The sequence below is a fragment of the Camelus ferus genome, chromosome 17 (genome assembly GCF_009834535.1).
Source record: "Camelus ferus isolate YT-003-E chromosome 17, BCGSAC_Cfer_1.0, whole genome shotgun sequence".
Taxonomy (NCBI): domain Eukaryota; kingdom Metazoa; phylum Chordata; class Mammalia; order Artiodactyla; family Camelidae; genus Camelus; species Camelus ferus.
In genome coordinates, this window is record NC_045712.1 from 46,515,450 (window position 1) to 46,536,672 (window position 21,223).

At 45.5% G+C, this 21,223-nt stretch overlaps 1 protein-coding gene and 1 non-coding gene across 4 annotated transcripts in view; both read left to right on the plus strand.

Moving 5' to 3' along the window:
* Positions 1–21,223, plus strand: part of OSBPL10 (oxysterol binding protein like 10) — a 271,282-nt gene that overhangs the window by 196,096 nt on the left and 53,963 nt on the right. For all 3 annotated transcript variants that reach the window (XM_032459366.1, XM_032459364.1, XM_032459365.1), the window contains 2 exons: positions 6,779–6,989; positions 17,380–17,534. In XM_032459366.1, the coding sequence (XP_032315257.1) occupies positions 6,779–6,989; positions 17,380–17,534 (366 nt within the window). The remainder of the gene's footprint in view (positions 1–6,778; positions 6,990–17,379; positions 17,535–21,223) is intronic.
* Positions 17,047–17,186, plus strand: LOC116657327. The gene has a single exon (XR_004312449.1). It is a non-coding gene; the product is annotated as a U4 spliceosomal RNA (small nuclear RNA).

A 21,223-nucleotide genomic window follows, 5' to 3' on the forward strand; every position in this document is an offset into this window, starting at 1 on the left:
AGCTAAAATTTGCATTTCCTATGTGAATGGTGTGGAGTTACTGTCTCAGGTGGTGAGGAAATGACTGGAAAAGCCAACAGTGAAGATATGACAGAAGAGAATCAATGTTTGAGAAATGGGGGGATTCGTCCCCACATCTTCAGAAAGTGTTTTTGAGTAGTGTGTGAGCAGTTCAGAATCTTGCCTGGGCTTGCGTATAAATAGCACGAGACTTCTTGGTGAGACTCACATTCTCATATTGAAACAATGGAGGGACCAGAATGGATGTCCTTCATCTCCGGATTGGCCTTCCAACCACTCTTTTCTTTCATTTCTGTCCACCTCGTCTCGTAGGGTGGAGGCCATGTGTAGGAATGTTGAACTGAAAATGCCACTAGCCTTCCTGCCCAGTGGTGGGGGTGGACAGAGAGGTCTGGAGTCAGGGCTTAAGTTATTTAGTAACAGTCAGCCTTAGTAATGACCCCGTGAAGTCCACAGGTGGGTATAAATCAAAAAGTAGATAAAAATCCCAAAATGATTACTGTATCTCTCTTGTCAAATTTCTAAAAGAAATTGTAAATTCTGTAACCAAAAAGGTCAGTGGATGGTGCTTAGTAACCTTCCCTCTGGCCAGTTTGATCTGCTTACGAAGCAGAGTTCATCTTGGGAGCGGAAATAGGATGTCTACACTTACGTACCCTTGAAAGGAAAGCAGACTTTTCTGTGTGAAGACTTAAGAATGACTTTAAGACTGAGACTCCCCTCCCCGGCCCAGAGCTGAAGGCAAGGGGGATCTGGCCAAAACAAGCACCTGTCCCCTGTCCCGAAGGCCTGGACTCTCAGGCAGACCAGTAGGGACCATTGGAAGCTCCAGGACAGGAGATAAACCAGGCTGATCAAAGTAGCACCACAAAGGCTCTCAGATTAGATTGTCATTGAAAGGCCAAAGAGTAGGCTGGGGCTTGTGTGCGCAATCTAAACACTTGATTGCCTCCTGGAGAAATTCAGGTAGGACCTAGAATCTCCTAACATGATAGCCAAAGTGTCCAGGATACAACTGAAACTCACCAGTCATACCAAGAACCAATAAAACCACGGCCTGCATGAGAAAAGAATTATCTGACCCCTAAACCAGCGTGAGTCAAACATGATTCTGATTGGAGCGCAGCCACGCCCGTCTGGTCACACAGGGACTCTGCCCACAGGCTGCTGGGGCCGAGCTGAGTGGTTGCCTAGAGACCAGTGGTCTGCAACACCTTAAATATTTGCTCTCTGGCTTTTTCCGGAAGCTTGCTGACACCTGTGGTCAGGTCATCAAAGACCTAATAATGGTCAACTTTTTTTTGAGCTCTCTCCTTCTTTTTCCCTTTTTCGGTTTCCTTTGGTGTATGGTGGAGAGGAATCTGTCCCTTACATTGGTTTCTCTGTTCTCTTCCTGTGTTTTTTCACTTGGTTCTTCCTCTTTGTTTGTAAGCTCATCTGTGGAGCCAGGAGCCTCACCTCATTGGAGAGGGGCTGCATTTCCTCCCTTTCATCTTTGTTCTTTTTTTTTTCTTTTGAGAGAAGAGGTAGTTAGGCTTATTTATTTGATGGAGGTACTGGGGATGGAACCCAGGACTTTGTGCATACTAAGCATGTGCTCCACCACTGAGCTATGCCCTACCCCCATCTTTGTTCCTTATTGCCACTGTCACTCTCTTACTCCTATGGAGAGGTGTGGATTTGAAGGTCTGCCCACTCGATGGGGTTTTCTCTGTCCACTCCACTGATCAGCCTGGGAGTCCGTAAGATGTTGAGGACTGGCCTACACAGGAATGTGCTTGCAGGTGCAGACAGCGGTTGCAGGGGGACCCGGGATCCCGCCTCAAGGAAGGTCTTGTCAGGTTAACATTCCAGGCTGATGTTGTGCCATGAGCTGAACAACAGACAAAGCCCAGAAAGTGCAGGTTGAAGGTTGAAAGTCAGGTAAGCATATCGGCAAGAAGAAATTGTTTACATGGGGTCAGGGCTTCCTGGGTCCTGACACCTAGAAATTTGGAGAAAGGCTGCAAAGATGGGAATGTCAGCTCTCCAGATGTCAACAACACCATCTGTTGACAGGGCAGAGACTTGATGGTTCACACTGTGAGGGAAATACTACCTCTGCAGGGCAGCATCTCCCAGCCGGGCGGGCAGCACCAGAAGCTGAGAATTGGAAGTTTGGTTTATGTTACAGGGACTTGGTTAGGATTAGGTAAACAAGATACAGCAGCTCAGGATTGGTGGAAACACCAAGGCAAGGATTTGCAGGCAAGGCGGGTAGCCAGTCTTAGGATGTGCGCTGTATGCTGATGCTTTCCATTAAAGAGTTAATGGGTATTTCAGGAAGCTTCTAGTAACGAGCTATCAATTCATTTCTGGGGTGGGAGTCTCCAGGAATATTAAAGTGATGCTAATGAGAGTAGTGGAATAGTAAATCTGTTTTAATGGAGACAGTAAGCTGTGTGTAGGGGCAGGGTGAGGGAGGGGGTGGGTGACAGAGTGTATGTTTTGTTTCTAAGATCTTGGAAGCCTGGCTTTTAAGCCCAGGTGAAGAAAGTGCCTGAGTTAGCCAAGGACTGATCCTTGACCCAGAGGGGAGGCCTAGAGGGGCTCTGGAATCCCGCCAGGCTGAGGAGACAGGCCAAACCAAGGCCACCTTGAAGGTGGCATCAAATTGTTTGGTCTGCTTCCATCAGGACAGATTGAGTTACTGAAGGCACCGGAGAGTCTCTGAGCCCAGGAGGCTCTGCCAAGCAAGGCAGGCAGCCTTGGTGACGTCAGGATAAGAAGGCTGTGCTCCCGAGGTGCTTGATGCTGGTGCTTTGGTTATTGACGGATGGATGGATGGATGGTTGAGGAGCTGGTGTTCACTGATGTCTGGGCTGTCAGGTTTGGACCTTTCCCAGGCCTCTCAGAACCTGCACCAAGGTTTGCAGCTCAGAACAGTCTGAAGCGATCAGGGCGAGCGAAGCCCCTGCCCCTTTGCTGCCCTCTCCCGTTCTCTCTTTAGCCGATCACATCTTATTGAGCTGATGTCATTGAGTTTTGGTCTTTGCCTTCAGCTTTGGTTTCAGCTTCACTGAAATAAAATCATAAAATCTGCAGCCACTGACTTTATTAGCATTAACCTATGCTTTGATTTTGCAGTGTATATGCTATTGTTTGTGCAATGAGAAATGGGAGATAGAATTTTTTCCTTCCCTGTGAAGTGGGACTTGACCTACAGTTAGTCTGTTTCACAGCCTCAGAGCTGACATTTCAGGGTGTGGATCTCTGACATTTCACAGTGGGTTCCCATTTTGCACCTGTATTACGAGATAGTGATACCCCAGTTGTGGAAGCCAGTTTCTGCCAGCAAGAAATGAAATGTGTGCCTTTCTGTTTGTTTTAAAACACCACATGTAGTTAATGTTGTGCTTCAGAAGAAGCGTTTACAGGGCTGACTTGAAACTTAGGTGTAATTAGTGGTTCAGCTTGTTCAAAGGCCAGGAGGGTCGATGGCTCCACTTTGCTCTTGTGTTGACGTGCCTGTGGGAACCTTGCAACAGGGAGGGAGCTGCTTTGGAAATTTGTCAGTGGTGTTTCTGTCACATACAGCTTTCTGGCGCCATGTTCACCTTCTCCTGTGTGCCCTTCAGTAACCTCAGTGGTGAAGACAGCCGACATTGGTTCTTCGCAAGTCTGCTGAAGGCTCTCCACTAGTGCCTCCCAGTCTCAGAAACGTCAGTGCGGTGATGACTGTGATGCAGGCACGGAGGCTGGGGCCCCCGCATCACTTTCAGGGTTTGCTCCATTTCTTTTGCAGCCTGATGAAGCTGATACAAAGTGAGAGTTGACGTCGATTGTGTTTTTAAAGGCTAGAGTCCTGTTTTGCATCCCATGGAAAAGGGGGAGAAAGTGCATCTCTGGGTGTCTACCGTGTATCAAGCGCTGTGCCGGGCTTGCTTAACTTTTGGTTCTCAGTTTACCAAGAAAGATGCAGAAACCCATCAGTGCCTGATGACCAATGTGTCTCTGGCACAGGGCGACTGGGGGTGCTATTGGCATTTTGAGCAGGAGAGTTCACGTGTGGGACTGTGCCCTGACTTGCGGGGCATGTAGCAGCCCCACCCCCTCCCACTCAGGGCCAGCTGTCCTGCAGTCATCGTAACTGTCAAGCCCACCCACTGCCGGTTCAGACGGCCCCTCTAGAAGGCCGACCTGCCTCTGGTGCTGACAACAGGCTCTCGATACATACTGTTGCATGCTTTTCAAGTCTGTATGGTCTGTCTCTGGCCCCTGCCTCTGTCGTAACAGAGTAGGAGATTCTGTGAGTCAATTTTGTGTTTTTATTACCTGAGATTTGCATAATATTTAATGCTTGTGAATAACTAGGATTTATCCTATACTGTATAATTGGAATATTTTATTCCTTCTGTTGATTAAAAACAACTGTACTCCGTAGTTAATGGTTTCATTTTACTCACCTTTTCTCTTAAGCATCATGGCATCCTTCATAATAGTCAAGAACACAGCATATTATGTGATTCATCATGTTTTCTTCTTGCCTTTCAACACAACATTTTTCTAAGACCAGATTTTATGGTAGAAATTTACAGAAATGCTGACTACGACACATAGCTCGAAATCGACTTCTCCCTAAATGTTAGCAGTTCTACATAGAGTTGGTTGTCAAAGAACATGTGCACATTTTCTGTTTTTCCGTGTTACATTTAACCATTTCTTGGCAAACTTCGGCGGATAATGGAAGTATTATTGTCTACTAAATCTTCAGCCACGTTGTACTGAGTGTAATGATTTCTGTTGACTTCGTGTCTTCCATCTCAGGGAGAGAAGGGCGAGCGGTGGGTTCGTTCATTCATCCCACAGCTGCTTACTGGGCTTGGGATACGTCAGTGAGCAGCACACACAGCCTGGGTCCTGCTTTCACACTAGCACAAGTGAGCAGAAGAAACAAGTAAATTTTAAGTTGGGTTGGCAGGTGGTAAATGCTCTGGGGAAAGATAAGTCAGTAAAGGAGGACAGGAGTGCCAAAGATTGGGCGGGACGTGCGGTTTTAAATTATGTGGTTCAGCAAGGTCCTGCTGTACAGCACAGGGAATGATAGTCAATACCTTGTAGCCTGCAATGACAGAGAACATGAAAAGGAATATATGTATATGAATAACTGAATCACTGTGCTGTACACCAGAAATTAACACAACATTGTAAACCGACTCAACTTCAATTAAAGTAAATACATTAAAAAAATTATATGGTTTGCGAAGCTTTCTGGAGAAGGTGGCTCTTCAGCAAAGATCAAAGGAGAAATGACTTCTCATTGTGCCCCAGTCATGCTCCCAGTACTGTTTTAGGAGCCAGATGGCAAAGTGTAACCTCTGTAATCTGCAAGAAATGATGCACGTGGCCAGAGGATGAGTATGCAGTAATGTCGATATTTTACAATCTTCTTGAAGTAATGACACCTATTTTGGTAAGTAGGATTGCAACAGAGGAGCTTTTGTTTTTTTAAAGCAGGTGACTACACAGAATAGTAGAAAATAGCAGATATTTGTCTTCAAAAGAAAACAGAAAAATTAGCCCAAGCATGGGATGAGTTTTATGTCCACATCCAGCAGTCCTTATAAAATTATTGCTTCTACCTGGCTGGTGGCATCATTATGGTAATTCAAGGATCCTCCAGGGATGACAGTGACAAAGTAGGAGCTGTTGGTTCAATCTAAGGATGACTTTTGTGGGGGAAGCTTAAGAAGCAGTGGCCCGGTGTCTGGAGACCAGAAGTTGGTTCCTGCCTCTGGTGCTGACCTGTGATCTGTGACCCTGTGACTTGGGCGGGCTGCTTTAGCTCCTCCGTGCTTCAGCACGACTGTTTATTTGCTAGCCTTACATTGTAGGTGCATTATCTTGTTTTGTGAGATAAGCTGTAAAACAGGAGGGAGATGAACTTTGAAAGATAACCAGGAAAGTCCTTGTCTGGTTCTTGAGTTCTTTCTCCTCCATTTGTCATTCAGAGATACAGCTGGATGACTGCTTGTCTGTAGCTTATGAACTGAAGCTAGCCCCCAGCACAGGGTTATTGGTTTGTCATGGCTGCAGCTGGAGCAGGGCTGGCTCTGGACTTCCAGGATTTTCTCCTCCTCCCAGCGCCGTGCATGATGTTAAGGAAGTCACGTGCTGTTCTAGCATTTTGGGGGTGGAGTCGTCTGGCACTGGCTTCATTCTGGTCTCATGCCTCCAAATGCCAGCCCCAGATTTCACTTCTATTTCCTGAACTTCCAATAGGACTGTCAAGGAGTTGGGGATGGATTGGAGCTGGAGGGAAGGCAAGGGATGAACCTTGCTCTGAGGCCAAGCCATGCTCAGCCACCGTCTCCAATGACCTTCCGTAGTCCACGGACCTTAAAGATGGTTATAAGACTTCTTCTTTTAGTGTATTTATTTGTTACCTTTGGGAGATCTGTAGAATGACACACCCAGATGGCCCCAGTGGTCCCTTCCAGCTCCAAAGTTCTAAAATTCTCTTGTGATCAGAGCGGCAGATGTGTGCCTGGGGGTATGTTGACCCAGATGGATTTCACTTGGGTCTGCATCATCAGAGGATGGATGTGCCCCAGATGCCCGCTGAGCCGCCTCCACGATGCTTGTCATTCCAGGTGATGACGGTTCCTCTTACACTCTCCTGTCACTCACATCCACCCATGTGGTCTCAGTGCTGGCTTCCCACCCGGCGCAGGGAGGACTTCTGACTCTCTCCTCCTCGCTGTCTTCCCATTCATAGATGATGAACCAGGTGGAAGGACAGCAGAAGAACCTTGTGCACGCCATCGAGTCTCTGCCAGGGTCCGGCCCCCTCACTGCCTTGGACCAGGACCTGCTGCTCCTGAAAGCTACCTCTGCTGCTACCCTCAGCTGCCTCGGGGAGTGTCTCAGCCTGCTCCAGCAGAGCATGCACCACGTCGGCCAGCCCAGCCACCGGCCAGGGCCCTCAGGTAAGGCCTCCCAGAGGGCTTGCCTGGGTCTGCAGATGAGTGCTGGCGGGGCGGGGGTAGGGGTGTGTCTGCCTGTCTGCCAGCCATTGCTTTCCTCCTTTAAATTCACCCATTTGTTCATTATCTATCAGATCTCCTTTTGTCCAAGTGTTTCTCCATGTAGTCCTTCCTCTCTCCCCACATAGCTTGGGACATATTTTTTTTTAAATAAAAAAATTTTTTTTTAATTGGAGGTACTGGGGGTTGAATCCAGGACCTCATGCATACTAATTAAGCATGCACTCTACCAGTGAGCTATACCCTCCCCTGCTTTTTGGGGGGACATTTTTATTTCTATTTTACCAATTAGAATAGAACATCCTCTGAACTGGTTAGCCTGTTTACATGAATACTGTGGAACTCCTTTTAGACTCACTGCATCACAGTCTACATTCTGTTCCATTTGTGAATTTTGCACCCAGTGTTGTGTTTTATGGTCCATCACTGTGCAGCATCTAGTCCACTATTTCTAATCGTGCCTGTGGTGTGTGTCCCCCACGTTTTACTGCGCACCCTCTCGTGCTGGACACGCCCGGTGCCTCCTGCTCCCGCCTCGCTGCAGTGGGCGTCCTCTTCGCACAGAGCTTCTCTGGAATGCACAGGAGAAGCATTTCTAGTTGTTTATCAAGAAGCTAGAGATAATAACAAACTCCCTTATGATGCCTGGATCCTTTTGAAGGAGGGTTTAATCGATAAGCAGATACAAAGATATTAGTGAGGATTAAATTAAATGATAAAGGTGAAAATAGCTTGAGATTGGTCATGTCGTATATAATGATACAGCATTAGAATTAAGAGCTGAGGAGAAGCCTCATTGAGCTCTGTTGCCCGAGGTTCAGTTAATTAAGGGGGAACGAGGCAGTTTGGGCGATGGAGAGTAAAGCGGGGCTATGAATGAGAGTCTGTTCCATGCTTCCCCCTTTTCACCAGGGTTAAGAGAGGGATGTTGGTTTCCCAGAGGAGATTGTCCGTGGGTAATTTGGGTTTTCTTCTGTAATACCCAGCATCATTTACTACGCTCCAAGGCTATCAGTGTTTGGCTTCTGCTACACATTTTCTGAAATCATCACCAAGTAGATATTATGCCCATCATTTGGATGAGATGCTGAGGCTCATAGCAGTTAAGTGACCTGCCTGAGGCAGCCCAGCTATGGCAAAGTCAAGACCAGAGGTGGGTCTTCCCTCTGTGACAGATGTCTGGGGTTCTTCATTCAGAACAGACCCCCCGGCAGGTCCTGGGCCCTCCAGACTGGGGCCAGGAACACTGTCCTGCTCACATCATCATTTTCTCAGGCCAAGTTTTATTTTCTTCTTTACTTTATTGGGGAACAATTTGAGACTTACAGAAAAGTTGCATGAATAGTATGAAAAATTCTCATGTATCTTCCAGTTATCCAAATGTGAACATTTTATGACATTTGCTTTATATCCTCTTTCTAAATATAAGTATAGTATAAAATCTAGCCACTTAAGAGTAAGGTTCAGTCAGACTTGATATATCTTTACCTTTTTGTACCTCAGTGTATATTTCATTAAAAAAGCACACTTTCCTTTGTAATAACAGCACAGTGGTCAAAATCAGTAAATTAACATAAATACAGTCCTATTCCTCATCTGCAGATGTTACTAAATTTTGCCAATTGTTCTATTGATGTTTTTTTATAACAAAATAAAGTTCAGGTGCAGGATGCATGCTGGAAGAAATGTGTGTGTTCAGGCACAGAGGAAGACACCCAAGCTGGTTTTCACTTCCCTCTTCCTTCTCCAGTTGGAAATGGGACTCTGATTCTGAGCCCCCTGACTTTTCCTGGTCTGGATTGAGCCTCAGTGAGCCCGTTGGGGCTTGGGCACAAATCAGTTAGGCTGGATGCTTTTCAAGTTTCCTGTGATCCCTCTCACACTGGATCATGCTTCTAGCTTCTGCGACCAAATGGGCTCATCCCAAGAATCTTTCACCGGCAGATATAAACTTGAACCATTTTCTTATTCCTGAAAGTATTCCCTTATATCTTTTTTCAGAGCTGGTTTCCAGCAAATTTCGAATTTTTTCCCCAAATTTTCATTGTGTCTCTGGTGTTTTCCAGGGTCTGGAGGGACAAAGCTCAGATGGAATTTCAGATGTGGCAGGTTGAAATGGGGACTCTCTGTGGGGAGGGGAGACCGAGCAGTGTCTCCGGACATTACGGCACCCACTGAGCGACCTCCTGTATATCTTCCATGCCTGTCTCCCCACCCCAGCCCCGTTTGTCCATCCTGCCTTCCTTTTGGTCCGTTTTACCAAGGAACTTGGCTGAAGGTTGGAGAATAGAGAGCCTGAGGCCTCACAAGGTTTATTTTGTTTCCTTGTCTTCTTAACCCTTTTAAAAGTTATATTCCATATAACACAGCCCCTTAGGTTTTTTTTTCTTTTTTAGCCCCTTAGGTTTTAAACCATTCTGCCTGTGTCTTTTAAATCTATGCCACACATTGGGCCAAAAAAAAAAAAAAAAAAAAGAATGACTTCCTGCATCCAAAGCATCATAGTTGTCTGCAGTTAAAACAGAATTCCAAAAGCTCAAGCTGGCAGCATAAGAGAAGAGGGTGACCCTGGGGGTGTCACCACAAAATGCATTTGTTTAGAGCCTCAGGGCTCTCCAGGTTGACAGTGGCTATAGCAGCCTCACTCCTGCTGATAAAAACATAACAGTTCTGTCCAAGGAGTGCCAGGCTGGGTTGATGGAAATCAAAATCTCATCAGTGCAAACCTCTGTCAGGGTTTCCTTTAGATATTTAGGGGCAGGGAGGCGCAGACCCCCCAGCACAGCTGATATCCGTGTGCATTGTTCTCGAAGTCTCTTTGCTTTCTGACCCCTGCGCTGACTTTTTTCCTTCTTCCCCTTTTCTGAGTCAAAAATTAATTTGTGGTCTTGCAGCATCTCGTCCTCTGTAGCTTTTTGTTGTCTCTTCCGGGGAACGTGTCGGCTTTGGAACCTCTGTCTGCAGGTGTTGCTCCCCGAAGCCACATTCAAGCAATTGGGCGGAGGTCCAGAATCATTTGAGTGTTCCTCTGCTCCCACCTACGCATTTCGGGCTCCTAGACCTGTCTCCGAGGTTATCTCTAAGATGTACTGGGCTGAAATGCTTCAGTTAACTTCTGTGTACAGAGAGGTTTGTAGCTAAAATGAATAAAGTAACTTGGCTTTTTGATCAACTCGTGTTACGCAGTCCTCCTCCGTCCTGGTGACTAAATCCGCCCCAACATGTCAATGGAGGCCATGATCGATGGGGCAGGCAGGTGGGGATCTGGTTTCCCAAGTCTGGATGTGCGTCTCAGACTCTACATGGAGAGGCAGGTAGGGCTGCACCAGAGCTGGAGAGGGCTGGGCTGCTTGGGAGTCTGGGCTGGAGGCGGGTTCTGGACCCTTAACATGGTCTGAGGGGCAGGGTACTGATGTCTCATGTCCTGGGTGGTTCCTCACTTGCAGCCTTGATACAGGGAGCGTGGTTCAGAGTCAGCGCAGACACCTGTGACCAGACCAGCTTGGGCAGAGCTGGGTGCCCACAAATGATGGATGCAGGGCATGTCAGGAAAGAACACTGGGGTCGGAGCTGCCACTCGAGCCTCGGGAAATTGCAGTGGACGACACCCATGCCCTCGGGCATGAGTCAGGGCAGAGAGGGACACACGTGTAATTGAGGAGAGGAGGACTAGAACAGGACTTAATGAGCTTTTCTTCACCTGCCCTTCCAGTAATGTTTTCCTTCTGGATTTGTAGGGATTGTCAGTTAAGCAGCCAGGTGCATTGGTTCATCTCATTTTGGGGTTTGGTCAAATAGGGGCCAGATTATTTTGCAGGGACTTGCCTTGGCTTTTCCTGCCAGTGACCGTTTTTCTTCTGCTGGGCTTCACTTGTTTTCCAGAGACATCTTCAGACTCCCGGCACTCACCTCTTTTCCCCACTCACTGTCCCTTTGCTTTCCTATCTCTTCTGCCTTCTTTCCTGGCACGCGCTGCTCCTGGTGAAACGCATCCTGTGTGTGTCACCTTCCCTGACTTTGTGATTAAAAGCCAAGAGAGGAATGTGAGGATTCCTTCAGTAAAGAGCATTTGGGTAAAGAGAAAAGCTGGCATTGCAGAGTATTTCATGTGGGTGGATTTTTTTTTTTAAACAACTGTCTAAACAGATTGTTTGAGTGGCCACTTTTCCCTCAAGAAAGCAGTTAGATACTAACATCCCAGCTTTGCATTGTAAACATGCTTCATATTTTCCCCAGGCTTGTGAATGTCAGTCCCTTTGGGGAGAACTTCAGGTTTACTGAGCCTGGGAGGCCCGGGCACGGTGGCTCTCGGCACTCAAGGAAGGGGTAAACGGGGAGGCCAAAGACAGATTAAGACAATTTCATAGTCAAACCTTTACGTCCACGGTTAAATCTTCGGTAGCTTTCCTTCTTCTTCTGGTTGGTTCATAGTTTCTTTCCCTTCTTCTCTGGGCTCTTATATCTACCAGGGCGAGTTGTGTGAGGAGACGCAGATGTGTGTCAAAGCCTGATTTCAGGACTGGGTTTGCCATCTGGTGGATACCCCCATTCTTTACCCGCCTATGCTCTCTGCTGGACCACCTCTGGTGGTCTCCCCGCTCACGCGCGTTAGGGTGGACTAGGGAGTGAAAGGTGATTGACGTCCCGCTCCTCAATTCACCGCAGGCGGCAGCCACGCGGTAATATTTGATCCCCATCTTCTTTTCATTTGTATTTCCTGGATGTTTGGGATCATCTTTTTCCTTTAGACCTTCTGAGTCACTTTCTAGAGGTGCGGCACATTTTCTCAGCCATCAAACACATCAGTAGGAAAACACACCACTATGCTTTGTGCCATGAAGGAAAAGCTGCCAGTTAAACCCTCACATGCCATTGATAGTGAGATGAACTCCAATTTCAGAGATGCTAACATGTGAATGTTGATGTGTCTTCGGATTGATGAAATAGGTTTAGCTTTGCTTTTTGTTTTATGACAGTCTTGAGAATCTATCTTTCAAATGAGGACTGCAGTCCATTTATTTTCTTGCTTTACTCTGGTGTTTGCCTGTTAGTCTCCATTATGTGTTTTGTTTTCATGCCTCTATGCTGCTTTTCTTATTTCTCTTATTTTGCTACACAAGTTGTGTTTCCTTTATGTTTCTTCAGTGTTTTGGGGAAAAGTGTATAAATTCTAGTATATATTCTTCATCCGCATTTTTAACTTGTATTTTTCTAATCATCAGAGTCAAGAATGACATACTACCTTCTTTTTTTTGGAGGAGGGTAGGTAATCAGGTTTATTTATTTCTCTTAATTCTTTTTAATGGAGGCACTGGGAATTAAACCCAGGACCCCGTGCATGCTAGGCACACACTCTACCACTGAGCTATACCCTCCCCTAGAATGACACACTACTTTTTGACTCCTTTAGTGATGAAGAATACTCCATTTTCCTTTGTTTCTCTGATATACTTCCCGACTTTCGGTAATGTCATAGCGGGGGCTATTGTTATTTGTATTTTAATAGTAAGTTAACACTTAATGTGTGATAATGATTAAATATCTCCAAAATAATTTTGACTTAATACTCAGTTGTATAATCATGTTTACAAAAAGTATTTAAATTCAGTTCCCGGGCTGGGACAGGGTGAGGTGAATGAGGCATTTACCATGAACACACTTTTAAGGGTGCCGAAGTAATTAAGATGAACGATGTGGGTTTTTTTGTTGTTGTTTGGGGTTTTTTAAAAAGTATTTCTTCCTTTAAAAAATCAAAAAAAAATTGGGGGGAAGGGGAGGTAATTAGGTGTTTGTTTATTTATTTATTCATTTATTTATTCTAATGGAGATATTGGGGATTAACTCAGGACCCCATGCATGCTAAGCATGTGCTCTACCACTGAGCTGTACCCTCCCCCGCTAAGATAAATGATATTTTAATGCAATATTTTTAAACCAAAATTAATGCCAAAAAATCCAGGATGAACAAAACATTAAAATCTTAAAGAAAGACAGGATTTGACAATTTGAAGATCAAGTGAGGCAAGTGAGACTGAGGCCCTTAAGACATGTTTTGGGGGCATTAATTTTAATGTAAAAATATTATGTGAACATATCACTGATCTTGATTACTGAGTGTCTCAGTGCCTCTTTAAATTTTCCCCTGAGACAGGTGTCTTTTTACCTCCCTTTTATAGGTCTTCACCAGTCTTGAGTTCCTCATTCTGCCTCTTGCCTCTTTTCTTCATATATCGGAGTATGTCCTCAAGTCGTTCTTTTCCCCCAGAAGGTAGACTATTTTCTGAGTCTCTGCAGTGCAGCTGAGAAGGTGTACAGAGTAGAGTTTTAAGGGTCTGGGCTCTGGAACCAGGTGGCCTGGGTTTTCTTTTCTTTTAAATTTTTTTTTAATATTTATTTCTTTTTAAATTTAAAACCAATTTTTAATGGTGGTATTGGGATGGGACCCAGGAGGACCCCGTGCATTCTAAGCATGTGCTCTCCCACTGAGCTATTACTGCCCCCACCTCCCCAAGTTTTAATCTTTACCGCTTAAACTTGCTGGCTGTTTGTGCCTCCCTTTCTTAATCTGTCAAGTGGACATACAATAGTAGGACCTACCTCACGGGTTGTCATTAGGATTAGATGAGTTAACACACGTCAACTGCATCTGGTAGTCCCTGACACACAGCAGGAGCTTAGTACAGGCTGATTCTTTTTCAGAGGAAAGATAATTTGCCTGAAGACAAGCATAGTCCACCAGCCCCGCACCCACCCCCAAATCTGTAGACTTTCATTTGCATTCTTCTCTTCATCTCTTCACCTTCTTCTGACATTTAGTGTGGTAGCAAAATCCAAGACTAGCTTGATTTTCTTTTTTTCTCCCTTTAAGCCAAGTCTAACTTTTCTGCCTAAATGATTGGAAAATTTTTCTCCCGGTTTTTCTTAGTCGAAAATGTTGCCAAGCTTCATGAGTGAGGCATTCATTATACTACTCAATTTTTTTTTTTAAGTGGAGGTCCTGGGGATTGAACTCAGGACCTTGTGCTTGCTAACCATGTGCTCTACCACTGAGCTATACTCCTCCTGCTATAATATTCTATTTTTGCGTGTGTTTGAGATTTCAGTAATAAAAAGCCTAAGAAAGGATGGCCAAGCTGTGTCTAGATGTGAGTCATTTCCCACTGATGTTGCTAGAATGTGCTGTTTCATCAGGATCCCCACTCTCTCCATCTTAGGCGGTGTTTACTTCTGTCATTGTTTACTGTTCCTGTTCTGTTGATCTGATCAGTATCCTTTAGGGTCTCTGTCATATATCTCCTCTGTTGTCTTCCATCTCCTTCTACACCTCTGCCTGTTTTCTTCTGCTCTCTGTTCTGCTTTCATAGAGGCTACTTTATTTTGTACTGTTGTGAGGGTGCAGCTTGCCTGCTGTTTTCTCTGACACCTTATGTTAGATTATGTTATGTTAAATTTCAGGGATTATTGTTCCTCTCAGCCTTCGGAGTATCTTTCTGAGGATACTGTTTCTTTTCCTAAGCGCTATACAATCCTTTTCATTCAGTCTAGGTTAGAATTTTCCTCCTTCATCCTTACCCGAGACAGGTCTGTGCAGGTTCCCAAACTGGTGGTCGGTGATTAGAGGAGCTGGACTGGTCTGAGATGGGTTCTACCCTGTCCTCACTCACAGATTGTTTGCATCCATAGAGTCTATGGAAAACTACATTTCCCAGCATGCACTGCCACTTTCACTCTTCCCCACCTGGACCTGGTCTGTGTCTATCTGAGGATGCTGTGTATCCCAGCCAGGCCAGACTCTGCTTCCTGCCCCATTGTCTCCTGGTTATTATCTCTGAATGACGGTATATGCAGGGGAGGGAGGGACAGAGTTGATGTGTGGGAGTGATGGAGGGAACTCTGTCCTGATTGCCTGGGAGAGCAGATTTCATTTTCCCCCTATTGCTTTTTAAGGCTTCCTAATTACTCTAGAGAACATTTACTACTTGTGTAATACAATAAAAAATTTTAAAAAGTACCACTCCTTCATTTATGAGACAGATTTAAGATCGGAATCCAACTTTAAGTCTCTGAGCAGGATTTGGTCAGCAGGACAGGTAAGAAGTATCCTTCCTCCTTTCTTACGGCAGATTCTAGGGTCCTGAGCCCTGGGTTGGTTTTCTTAGTCCCAGTCCATCTGCCTTATTATTTATGGGGTTTCTTCCCAAGTCTGTCCTCAGCTCATCCCTCAGCCTCTGACTAGTGTTGTGAGTTTTTACCTTTTTAAAAATGACATCAAAGAGTGGTATTTGAATGCCTGTTTTTGCCATTGAAAAAAAAAGTGTGGTAAAATACAGAAAGTTTGCCATCCCAACCACGTTTAAGTATACAACTTGGTAGTGTTGAATACATTCATATTATTGTGCGATCAGTCTCTAGAACTCTTTTCATCTTGCAGAACTGAATTCATTAAACAATCACTCCCCACACCTGATCCCCCTGCCCCTCGCAACCACTGTTCTACGTACACTTTTCTTGAAATTCACCATCTCTGAAAGTCCCAATGGTCCTTCATTCGTTCGGCACAGCTTTAATGAGCACACCCTCCTAGACTGTGTTCTAGTTTTAGGGACGGAGCGCTGAACAAAGGCAGTATTATCCCTGTTTTCAAGGAGCTGACTTTCTAGAGGGAAGAGTAGAGCAGACAGTGAACAGATAAACACAGTGAGTTCAGATGGTGTAAGAGCTGTAGGAATAAACCGGTGTGACGAGTGCCTTGGCAGTGCTGCTTTGGCCAGCCAGGTCCCCAGGGGCCTCTCTGAGCACGTTACGTTTGAACTGACCCCTGGATTTTCAGGGGAAACCCCCTCCCTTGTGTAGAGGAACCGGAGGATGGTGGTCTGAGCAGGGAAACAGCCCTCACAAAGGCTCTCGTGTGTTTGAGGAATGGAAAAACACACAGCCTAGCTGGAACCTCGTCAGTCCCAGGGAGAGAACTGGGCAGCTAAAAGCCAGGCCTTCAGACTGTGTTCCGGTTGCAAGGAGGAGCCACTTGAGGCTTCTAAGCAGCAGATTTCTGTGCTCTAACACTTGGCATTAAAAAAAAAAAAAAAGTTTTGCATAGCATATGCTTGGGTTGGGTAAGAATGCAGAGGCTACCCAACACTCACAGGCACGTCCACAGCCCTCTCACCTGCCTCTGTTACTTTCATTTCCATCAACAAAATATTCCTCCAGGTGTTAAAAGTTAGGGATACCTGTAGCTCTTCCTTGGAGTAAATCCAGTGAAAAGGCTGAGGGCTGTGATTACTTATGGATGGAATATCTGAGATGCAGAAGGGGAGCTGAGTTCTAGTTCATGCGAGGTGGTCTGCTCTGGAGCCGACCTTTTCTTCATCACTCACTCCTACTCTTAGGTTGAGAACAAACTCTCCAGACTCAGCTGAGTTTGAGACCTGTTCTGACTCCATTGGCAGCATTGCCATCTACTTCCGATGACTCCTGCCCCACTTAGTAAGCATATACAACTCTTCTGTCATAATCCATGATTCTTAAAAAATCAACAGGAGAGGTAGCAAGTCTTTTTTTTTCTCCCTAAGCATTGAAAGAAGATCAGAAAGATGCTTTATGAACACTAATCTGGTGACCCCAAAGTGTTTTTGCTAGAATGGCATGACCACATCCATCCTTAGTGGTGGGACTTCCTGACGCTGGCCACCCTGGCCACCTCTAATGATGGGGCAGTGTCATGTGGTCACACTACAGGCGTCTTTTCTCCACTGTGGTCATTGTGTCAGCTGACATTCAGACTGCTTTTTGAGCAGCCTGTAGCTGAGAAAGTTCAACCTTTGTTTTTTATTATAAATATTTAAAAGTATTCTTCAAAAGTTCAAAAGTAAAAAAACCCATTTAAAAAAATAGGACCTTGGGAAAAAGTGAATTCTATCTGTCCAAGGACAGGGAGAGACAGCCTTTGGTGGTTTGGATATGGCTGCGATGCAGAAATTAGTTTATAAGTAGGTGATCTGGTTTTGCTCATGTCAGTATTGTAGCCAGTGAGGTTTATCTGAGGTGCAATTATTGTTACTTGAAAACTTTTCCCAATGCCCTGCCACGATGACTTGAAATATAGTCAGCATTGGCAGCTTGTGACAGTCTCCACAGAGAGAAAAATAAACAGATGATCTGAATCTACACTTGGTATGCCCTTCAGATCAAGTTCCACTTAAATCCAGCACGGTCTCCTGAAAATTGGGTCCCCTTCAGGTCAGGCTCCTTCCACAGTGAGATACGGAGATTTCTTGAGCTCTAAATGTGTAATTTGGAAAATACTTGGCATCATTCTAGGTCTTTATTTCAGAAAGCATCCTGGGATGGCACGGGCCCAAGTCACATTCCACAGAGCAGCTGAAAAATGGGACACTTGGCTCTTTGCCATCCGCCAGTTCCAACATAACCTGGGCCATTTTACCAAACTCCTCTGAGGACGAACAGACCTTCCCGCCGGAGCCGGAGGTAAGCTCGCCGTCCTCTCCTCGCACTGCCGCGGCTTGTGTTGGCGCTTGTTTGGAAATAGAGGAATTATATTTGTAACTTGCTCCTCTCTTGGTTTTAAGAGGAGACTCACACTGTGAAGCGGAAGCATTGCCCGGAGAGACAAAATCAGCTCTGCGCTCGCCGGGCACTTCTGGTCCTGTGCCTGGCAGCTGCCGTGGGCAGACTGTGATCCTCCCCACGGGGCGTCTCCTCTTTCCCTGAAATGGGAGTCACTGTAACGTCAAGGGGGAGAAATTGGAACACAGCCGTTAACCGTGATGCCTGTTGAGGCGATGGGAGCAGTTACAATATATCCCCTGGATGATGGCTTCTCCGTGTGGTTGTGCTCACCTCAGCTCCTGCCTCACACGCTCGATTCCTGCATGCTGCGGAGCCGGGCTAGGCCCGGGGGCAGTGGCTGGGACTCTCCCCCTAGGCGGTGCCCTGCAGCCCAGGTCCAGGCTGCGGGTACCAGGGAGGAGCGGCCCCGCAGACCTTAGTGGCCAGCCAGGCCCCTGCCGGCTCCGTGGAGCCCGTCATCTGCCCGCACGATGCTCCTTGACTAGCCGTGCCTCCGAGTGGCAGCTGGAGGGAAGCAGGTGCTGCCTGCCTCTTGTCAGTTTCCCCTTGTGTCACGCGTAGATGTTTGTGTTTTCTCTTTTGATGCACGTGTCCTGGTGACATGATCTCGTGAACCGGGCTGGGACCTCCTTTCGCCATAGGTTGTTCTTGAATTTCCATTGAAATTCGCTTTAGCTTGGAAACTGTAGAACACCCCCAAATCTATTTCGTAAGGTTGAAAGCCCCAAGGCAGCTTCTTCCATCAAATGGTCTTGATGATCCATTGAAATTGTTCCCCAAGCTTTACGGGATTATAGGCTCTGATGGTGCCTTGGTGGTTTGGGTCTTATAGAGGCAGGATCAGCCCCCTGCAGGTATTCCGTTAGCATCTCTAAGGTGCCTTTGCAGGGTATGAAACCACAGGGGAGGTGAGATTTTGAAGTGCATTTGCCTCACCTGTACACGGAGTTTCAGGTGGAAAACACTTGGAGCTGATGTGTTTGTGCATTGGAAGGTAATTTGGTGACTGGGAGAGGTCGGAGCCTTGTTGTCACCTAGCTGTTTGGAAAGACTGGGGGGGTGACATTTGAGGATGGGTGCTTCCCTGCTAAGGGGTTAACAATACAGTCCCTACCATCCCCTTGGAAGGGGACCTATGGGAGTTCACGCCATAATATACATGCTTATATATATTAATATATATATTAAGATATATTAATATATCTTGCTCTGGAGAGAAATTAAAGAAGAAGTTATTAGATCTTTAGAGATAATTGTTTAGCTCCTCCTTCCTCCCAGTACAGTAACGGGCAAAACCTAACAGGAGCTGTAACCTAATCAGTTTATCATTTGGACTGGCGAGCGTCCCCATTCTGAGTCCTTCGTAGTGTTTCTTTCACTTTTCCCTCACGTGCTTCCTTTAACCCTAAAGTTTGAGAGCCCAGATCTGTTCTTTTTATAGAAAATTGTTGCCCACTTTGCTTTGCTGATTAGTAGCATTGGCAGAAGATAGTATATAATTGTCTATGAGAAATAACTAGCTCCCAAGTTCAACTTCTTAAAAAATACCTTGAAGGAGAAGAACTAGGGAGAGCTTTTTTTTCCCTCTTAAGTTAGGAACAGTCATTAATTTCTGGTTGTCATTTTGGCTCTTACTCCCTTTGTCAGAGAATTAGAAGATAATGTCTGGGAGGAAGGTACATCTCGGTGGTAGAGCACATGCTTAGCATGCACGAGGTCCTGAGTTCAATACCCAGCACCTCCATTAAAAATACATATATAAATAAATAAATCTAATTACCCACCTCCCCCCCATAAAAAGAGAATTGAAAAAAGGAAACTTAAAAAAAAAAGATAAAAGAAGATACTGTCTGGAAATCCCTTAGAGCAGTGAGAGACTTCTGGGGTGTGAGGGTGCATGATGGTTTTCTGAGAAGGAAGGATTAGAGTTCTTTTGCAAAAAATTCCCTCATTTTTTCCACTGACAACTCTGGTAGATGATTCTCGCAGCCCAATAGCTAGTGTTGGTTGGAATTTCTTTATTTTAGGCCGTTGTGCTTTGTCACATTTTTTCCCTTTGTCAAGGATTTGAAGAAACTAGCAGTAGCCACACAGTAGTTTTCCTTTCAGAAAAAGGAAAATGTTTCCTTTCCTCCTTTTTACAATTTGGAGACATAACCCAAGAAGGAGTGAAGTGAAATTCCAAAAGGCTAAAAATTCCTCAAGAGAAGTTTCCTTGTCCCTTTTGATGTAGAGAATACAGTTACTCTGTGAGTGATCATTGGGAGACTAAGGATTGTGGTACTTTAGCTGAATAAACTGTTTTCTTCGGGTTTATTGTTTTGATTATGTTAGGTCTTTAGGAGCATAAATTGGGGGTATAAAAGGTACCTCAGTCTGGTGTGTGTATTTTTTTTTAAATAGCATCAAGCAATCAATCTGTTTCTCATTGGACACAGACTGGGTGTCCTACAATTTAACTCAATTCTGATACTGTCTACCTGGAGATGTCATCAGATCCCACGGGTTAAGGACTGCCCCGCCAAGCCCCTGCCAACTTCAGGTACCAACCACGAATCCAGGTTGTCACCCATGCTTCCGAGTCATCCAGCTGTGGACTAGGGGTTCCCATGACCTCCTCTTCAGGTTTGGTGAATTTGCTAGAGTGGCTCATAGAACCTAGAGCAAAATGTACCAGTTTATTACAAAAAGACGTAATTCAAGAGCAGATGGAATTGATGCCCAGGGCAGGGTCTGTGGGAGGGGGCGGGAGCCTCCATGACCTCTCTGAACCCATCACTCTCCCCCCACTTCCACCTATTCACCACCCAAAAGTTCTCTAAACCCTGTGCCTCTGGGGTTTTATGGAGGCTTCATTACAGAGGCATGACTGACTACATTCTTGGCCACTGGTGATTTAACCTCCAGCCCCTCTCCCCTCCCCAGAGGTCAGGGACTGGGACTGAAAGCTCCAACCCTCTAATCACAGGGTTGGCTCCACTGTCTCCCATCCTTAGGTGACCAAGGGGCTTTCCTAAAGCCACTCATTAACAAGACAAAATACACCTTTATCTCTCTCAACTCTTAGGCCTAATTCCAGAATTTCCACAGAGGAAATTCTGACCTCTGTGCCAGAAATGGGGACAAAAAGCAAATATACATTTCTTGTCATAAATCACAGTATCACACTCCCCTCCCCTGGTTCTTGCTTACCATGAAATAACATACAGATGTCTGGAAAATGAATGCATTTTCAAGCTTAATCTGTTTAATTCCCCAAAGAGTAGAACTCAAAGACCAGCATGTTTTTAACACACAAGTTAGAAGAGAATTGTGGTTGGCTCTGTTATCAAAAGCAGTGATCTCAGAATTATATTCTGTTGGGGCTGGAACTAACTAAATGTGAAAATGAGATATTCTCCCATAATGAAATGAGTTAAGCTCTTGGTTTTCCCTGTTGGTAGACCAATATTTCAACTCTTACCACTGTTTGAAATGCAAGTTTAGACTGGAAAAGGTTTTTTTTGTGCTTTTGTTGTTGAAGAAGGCCTTGCTTCAGGACAGAGGGACAGTGGGCCGGCTCTCTGGACCTCCGCCAACTGTCTGGA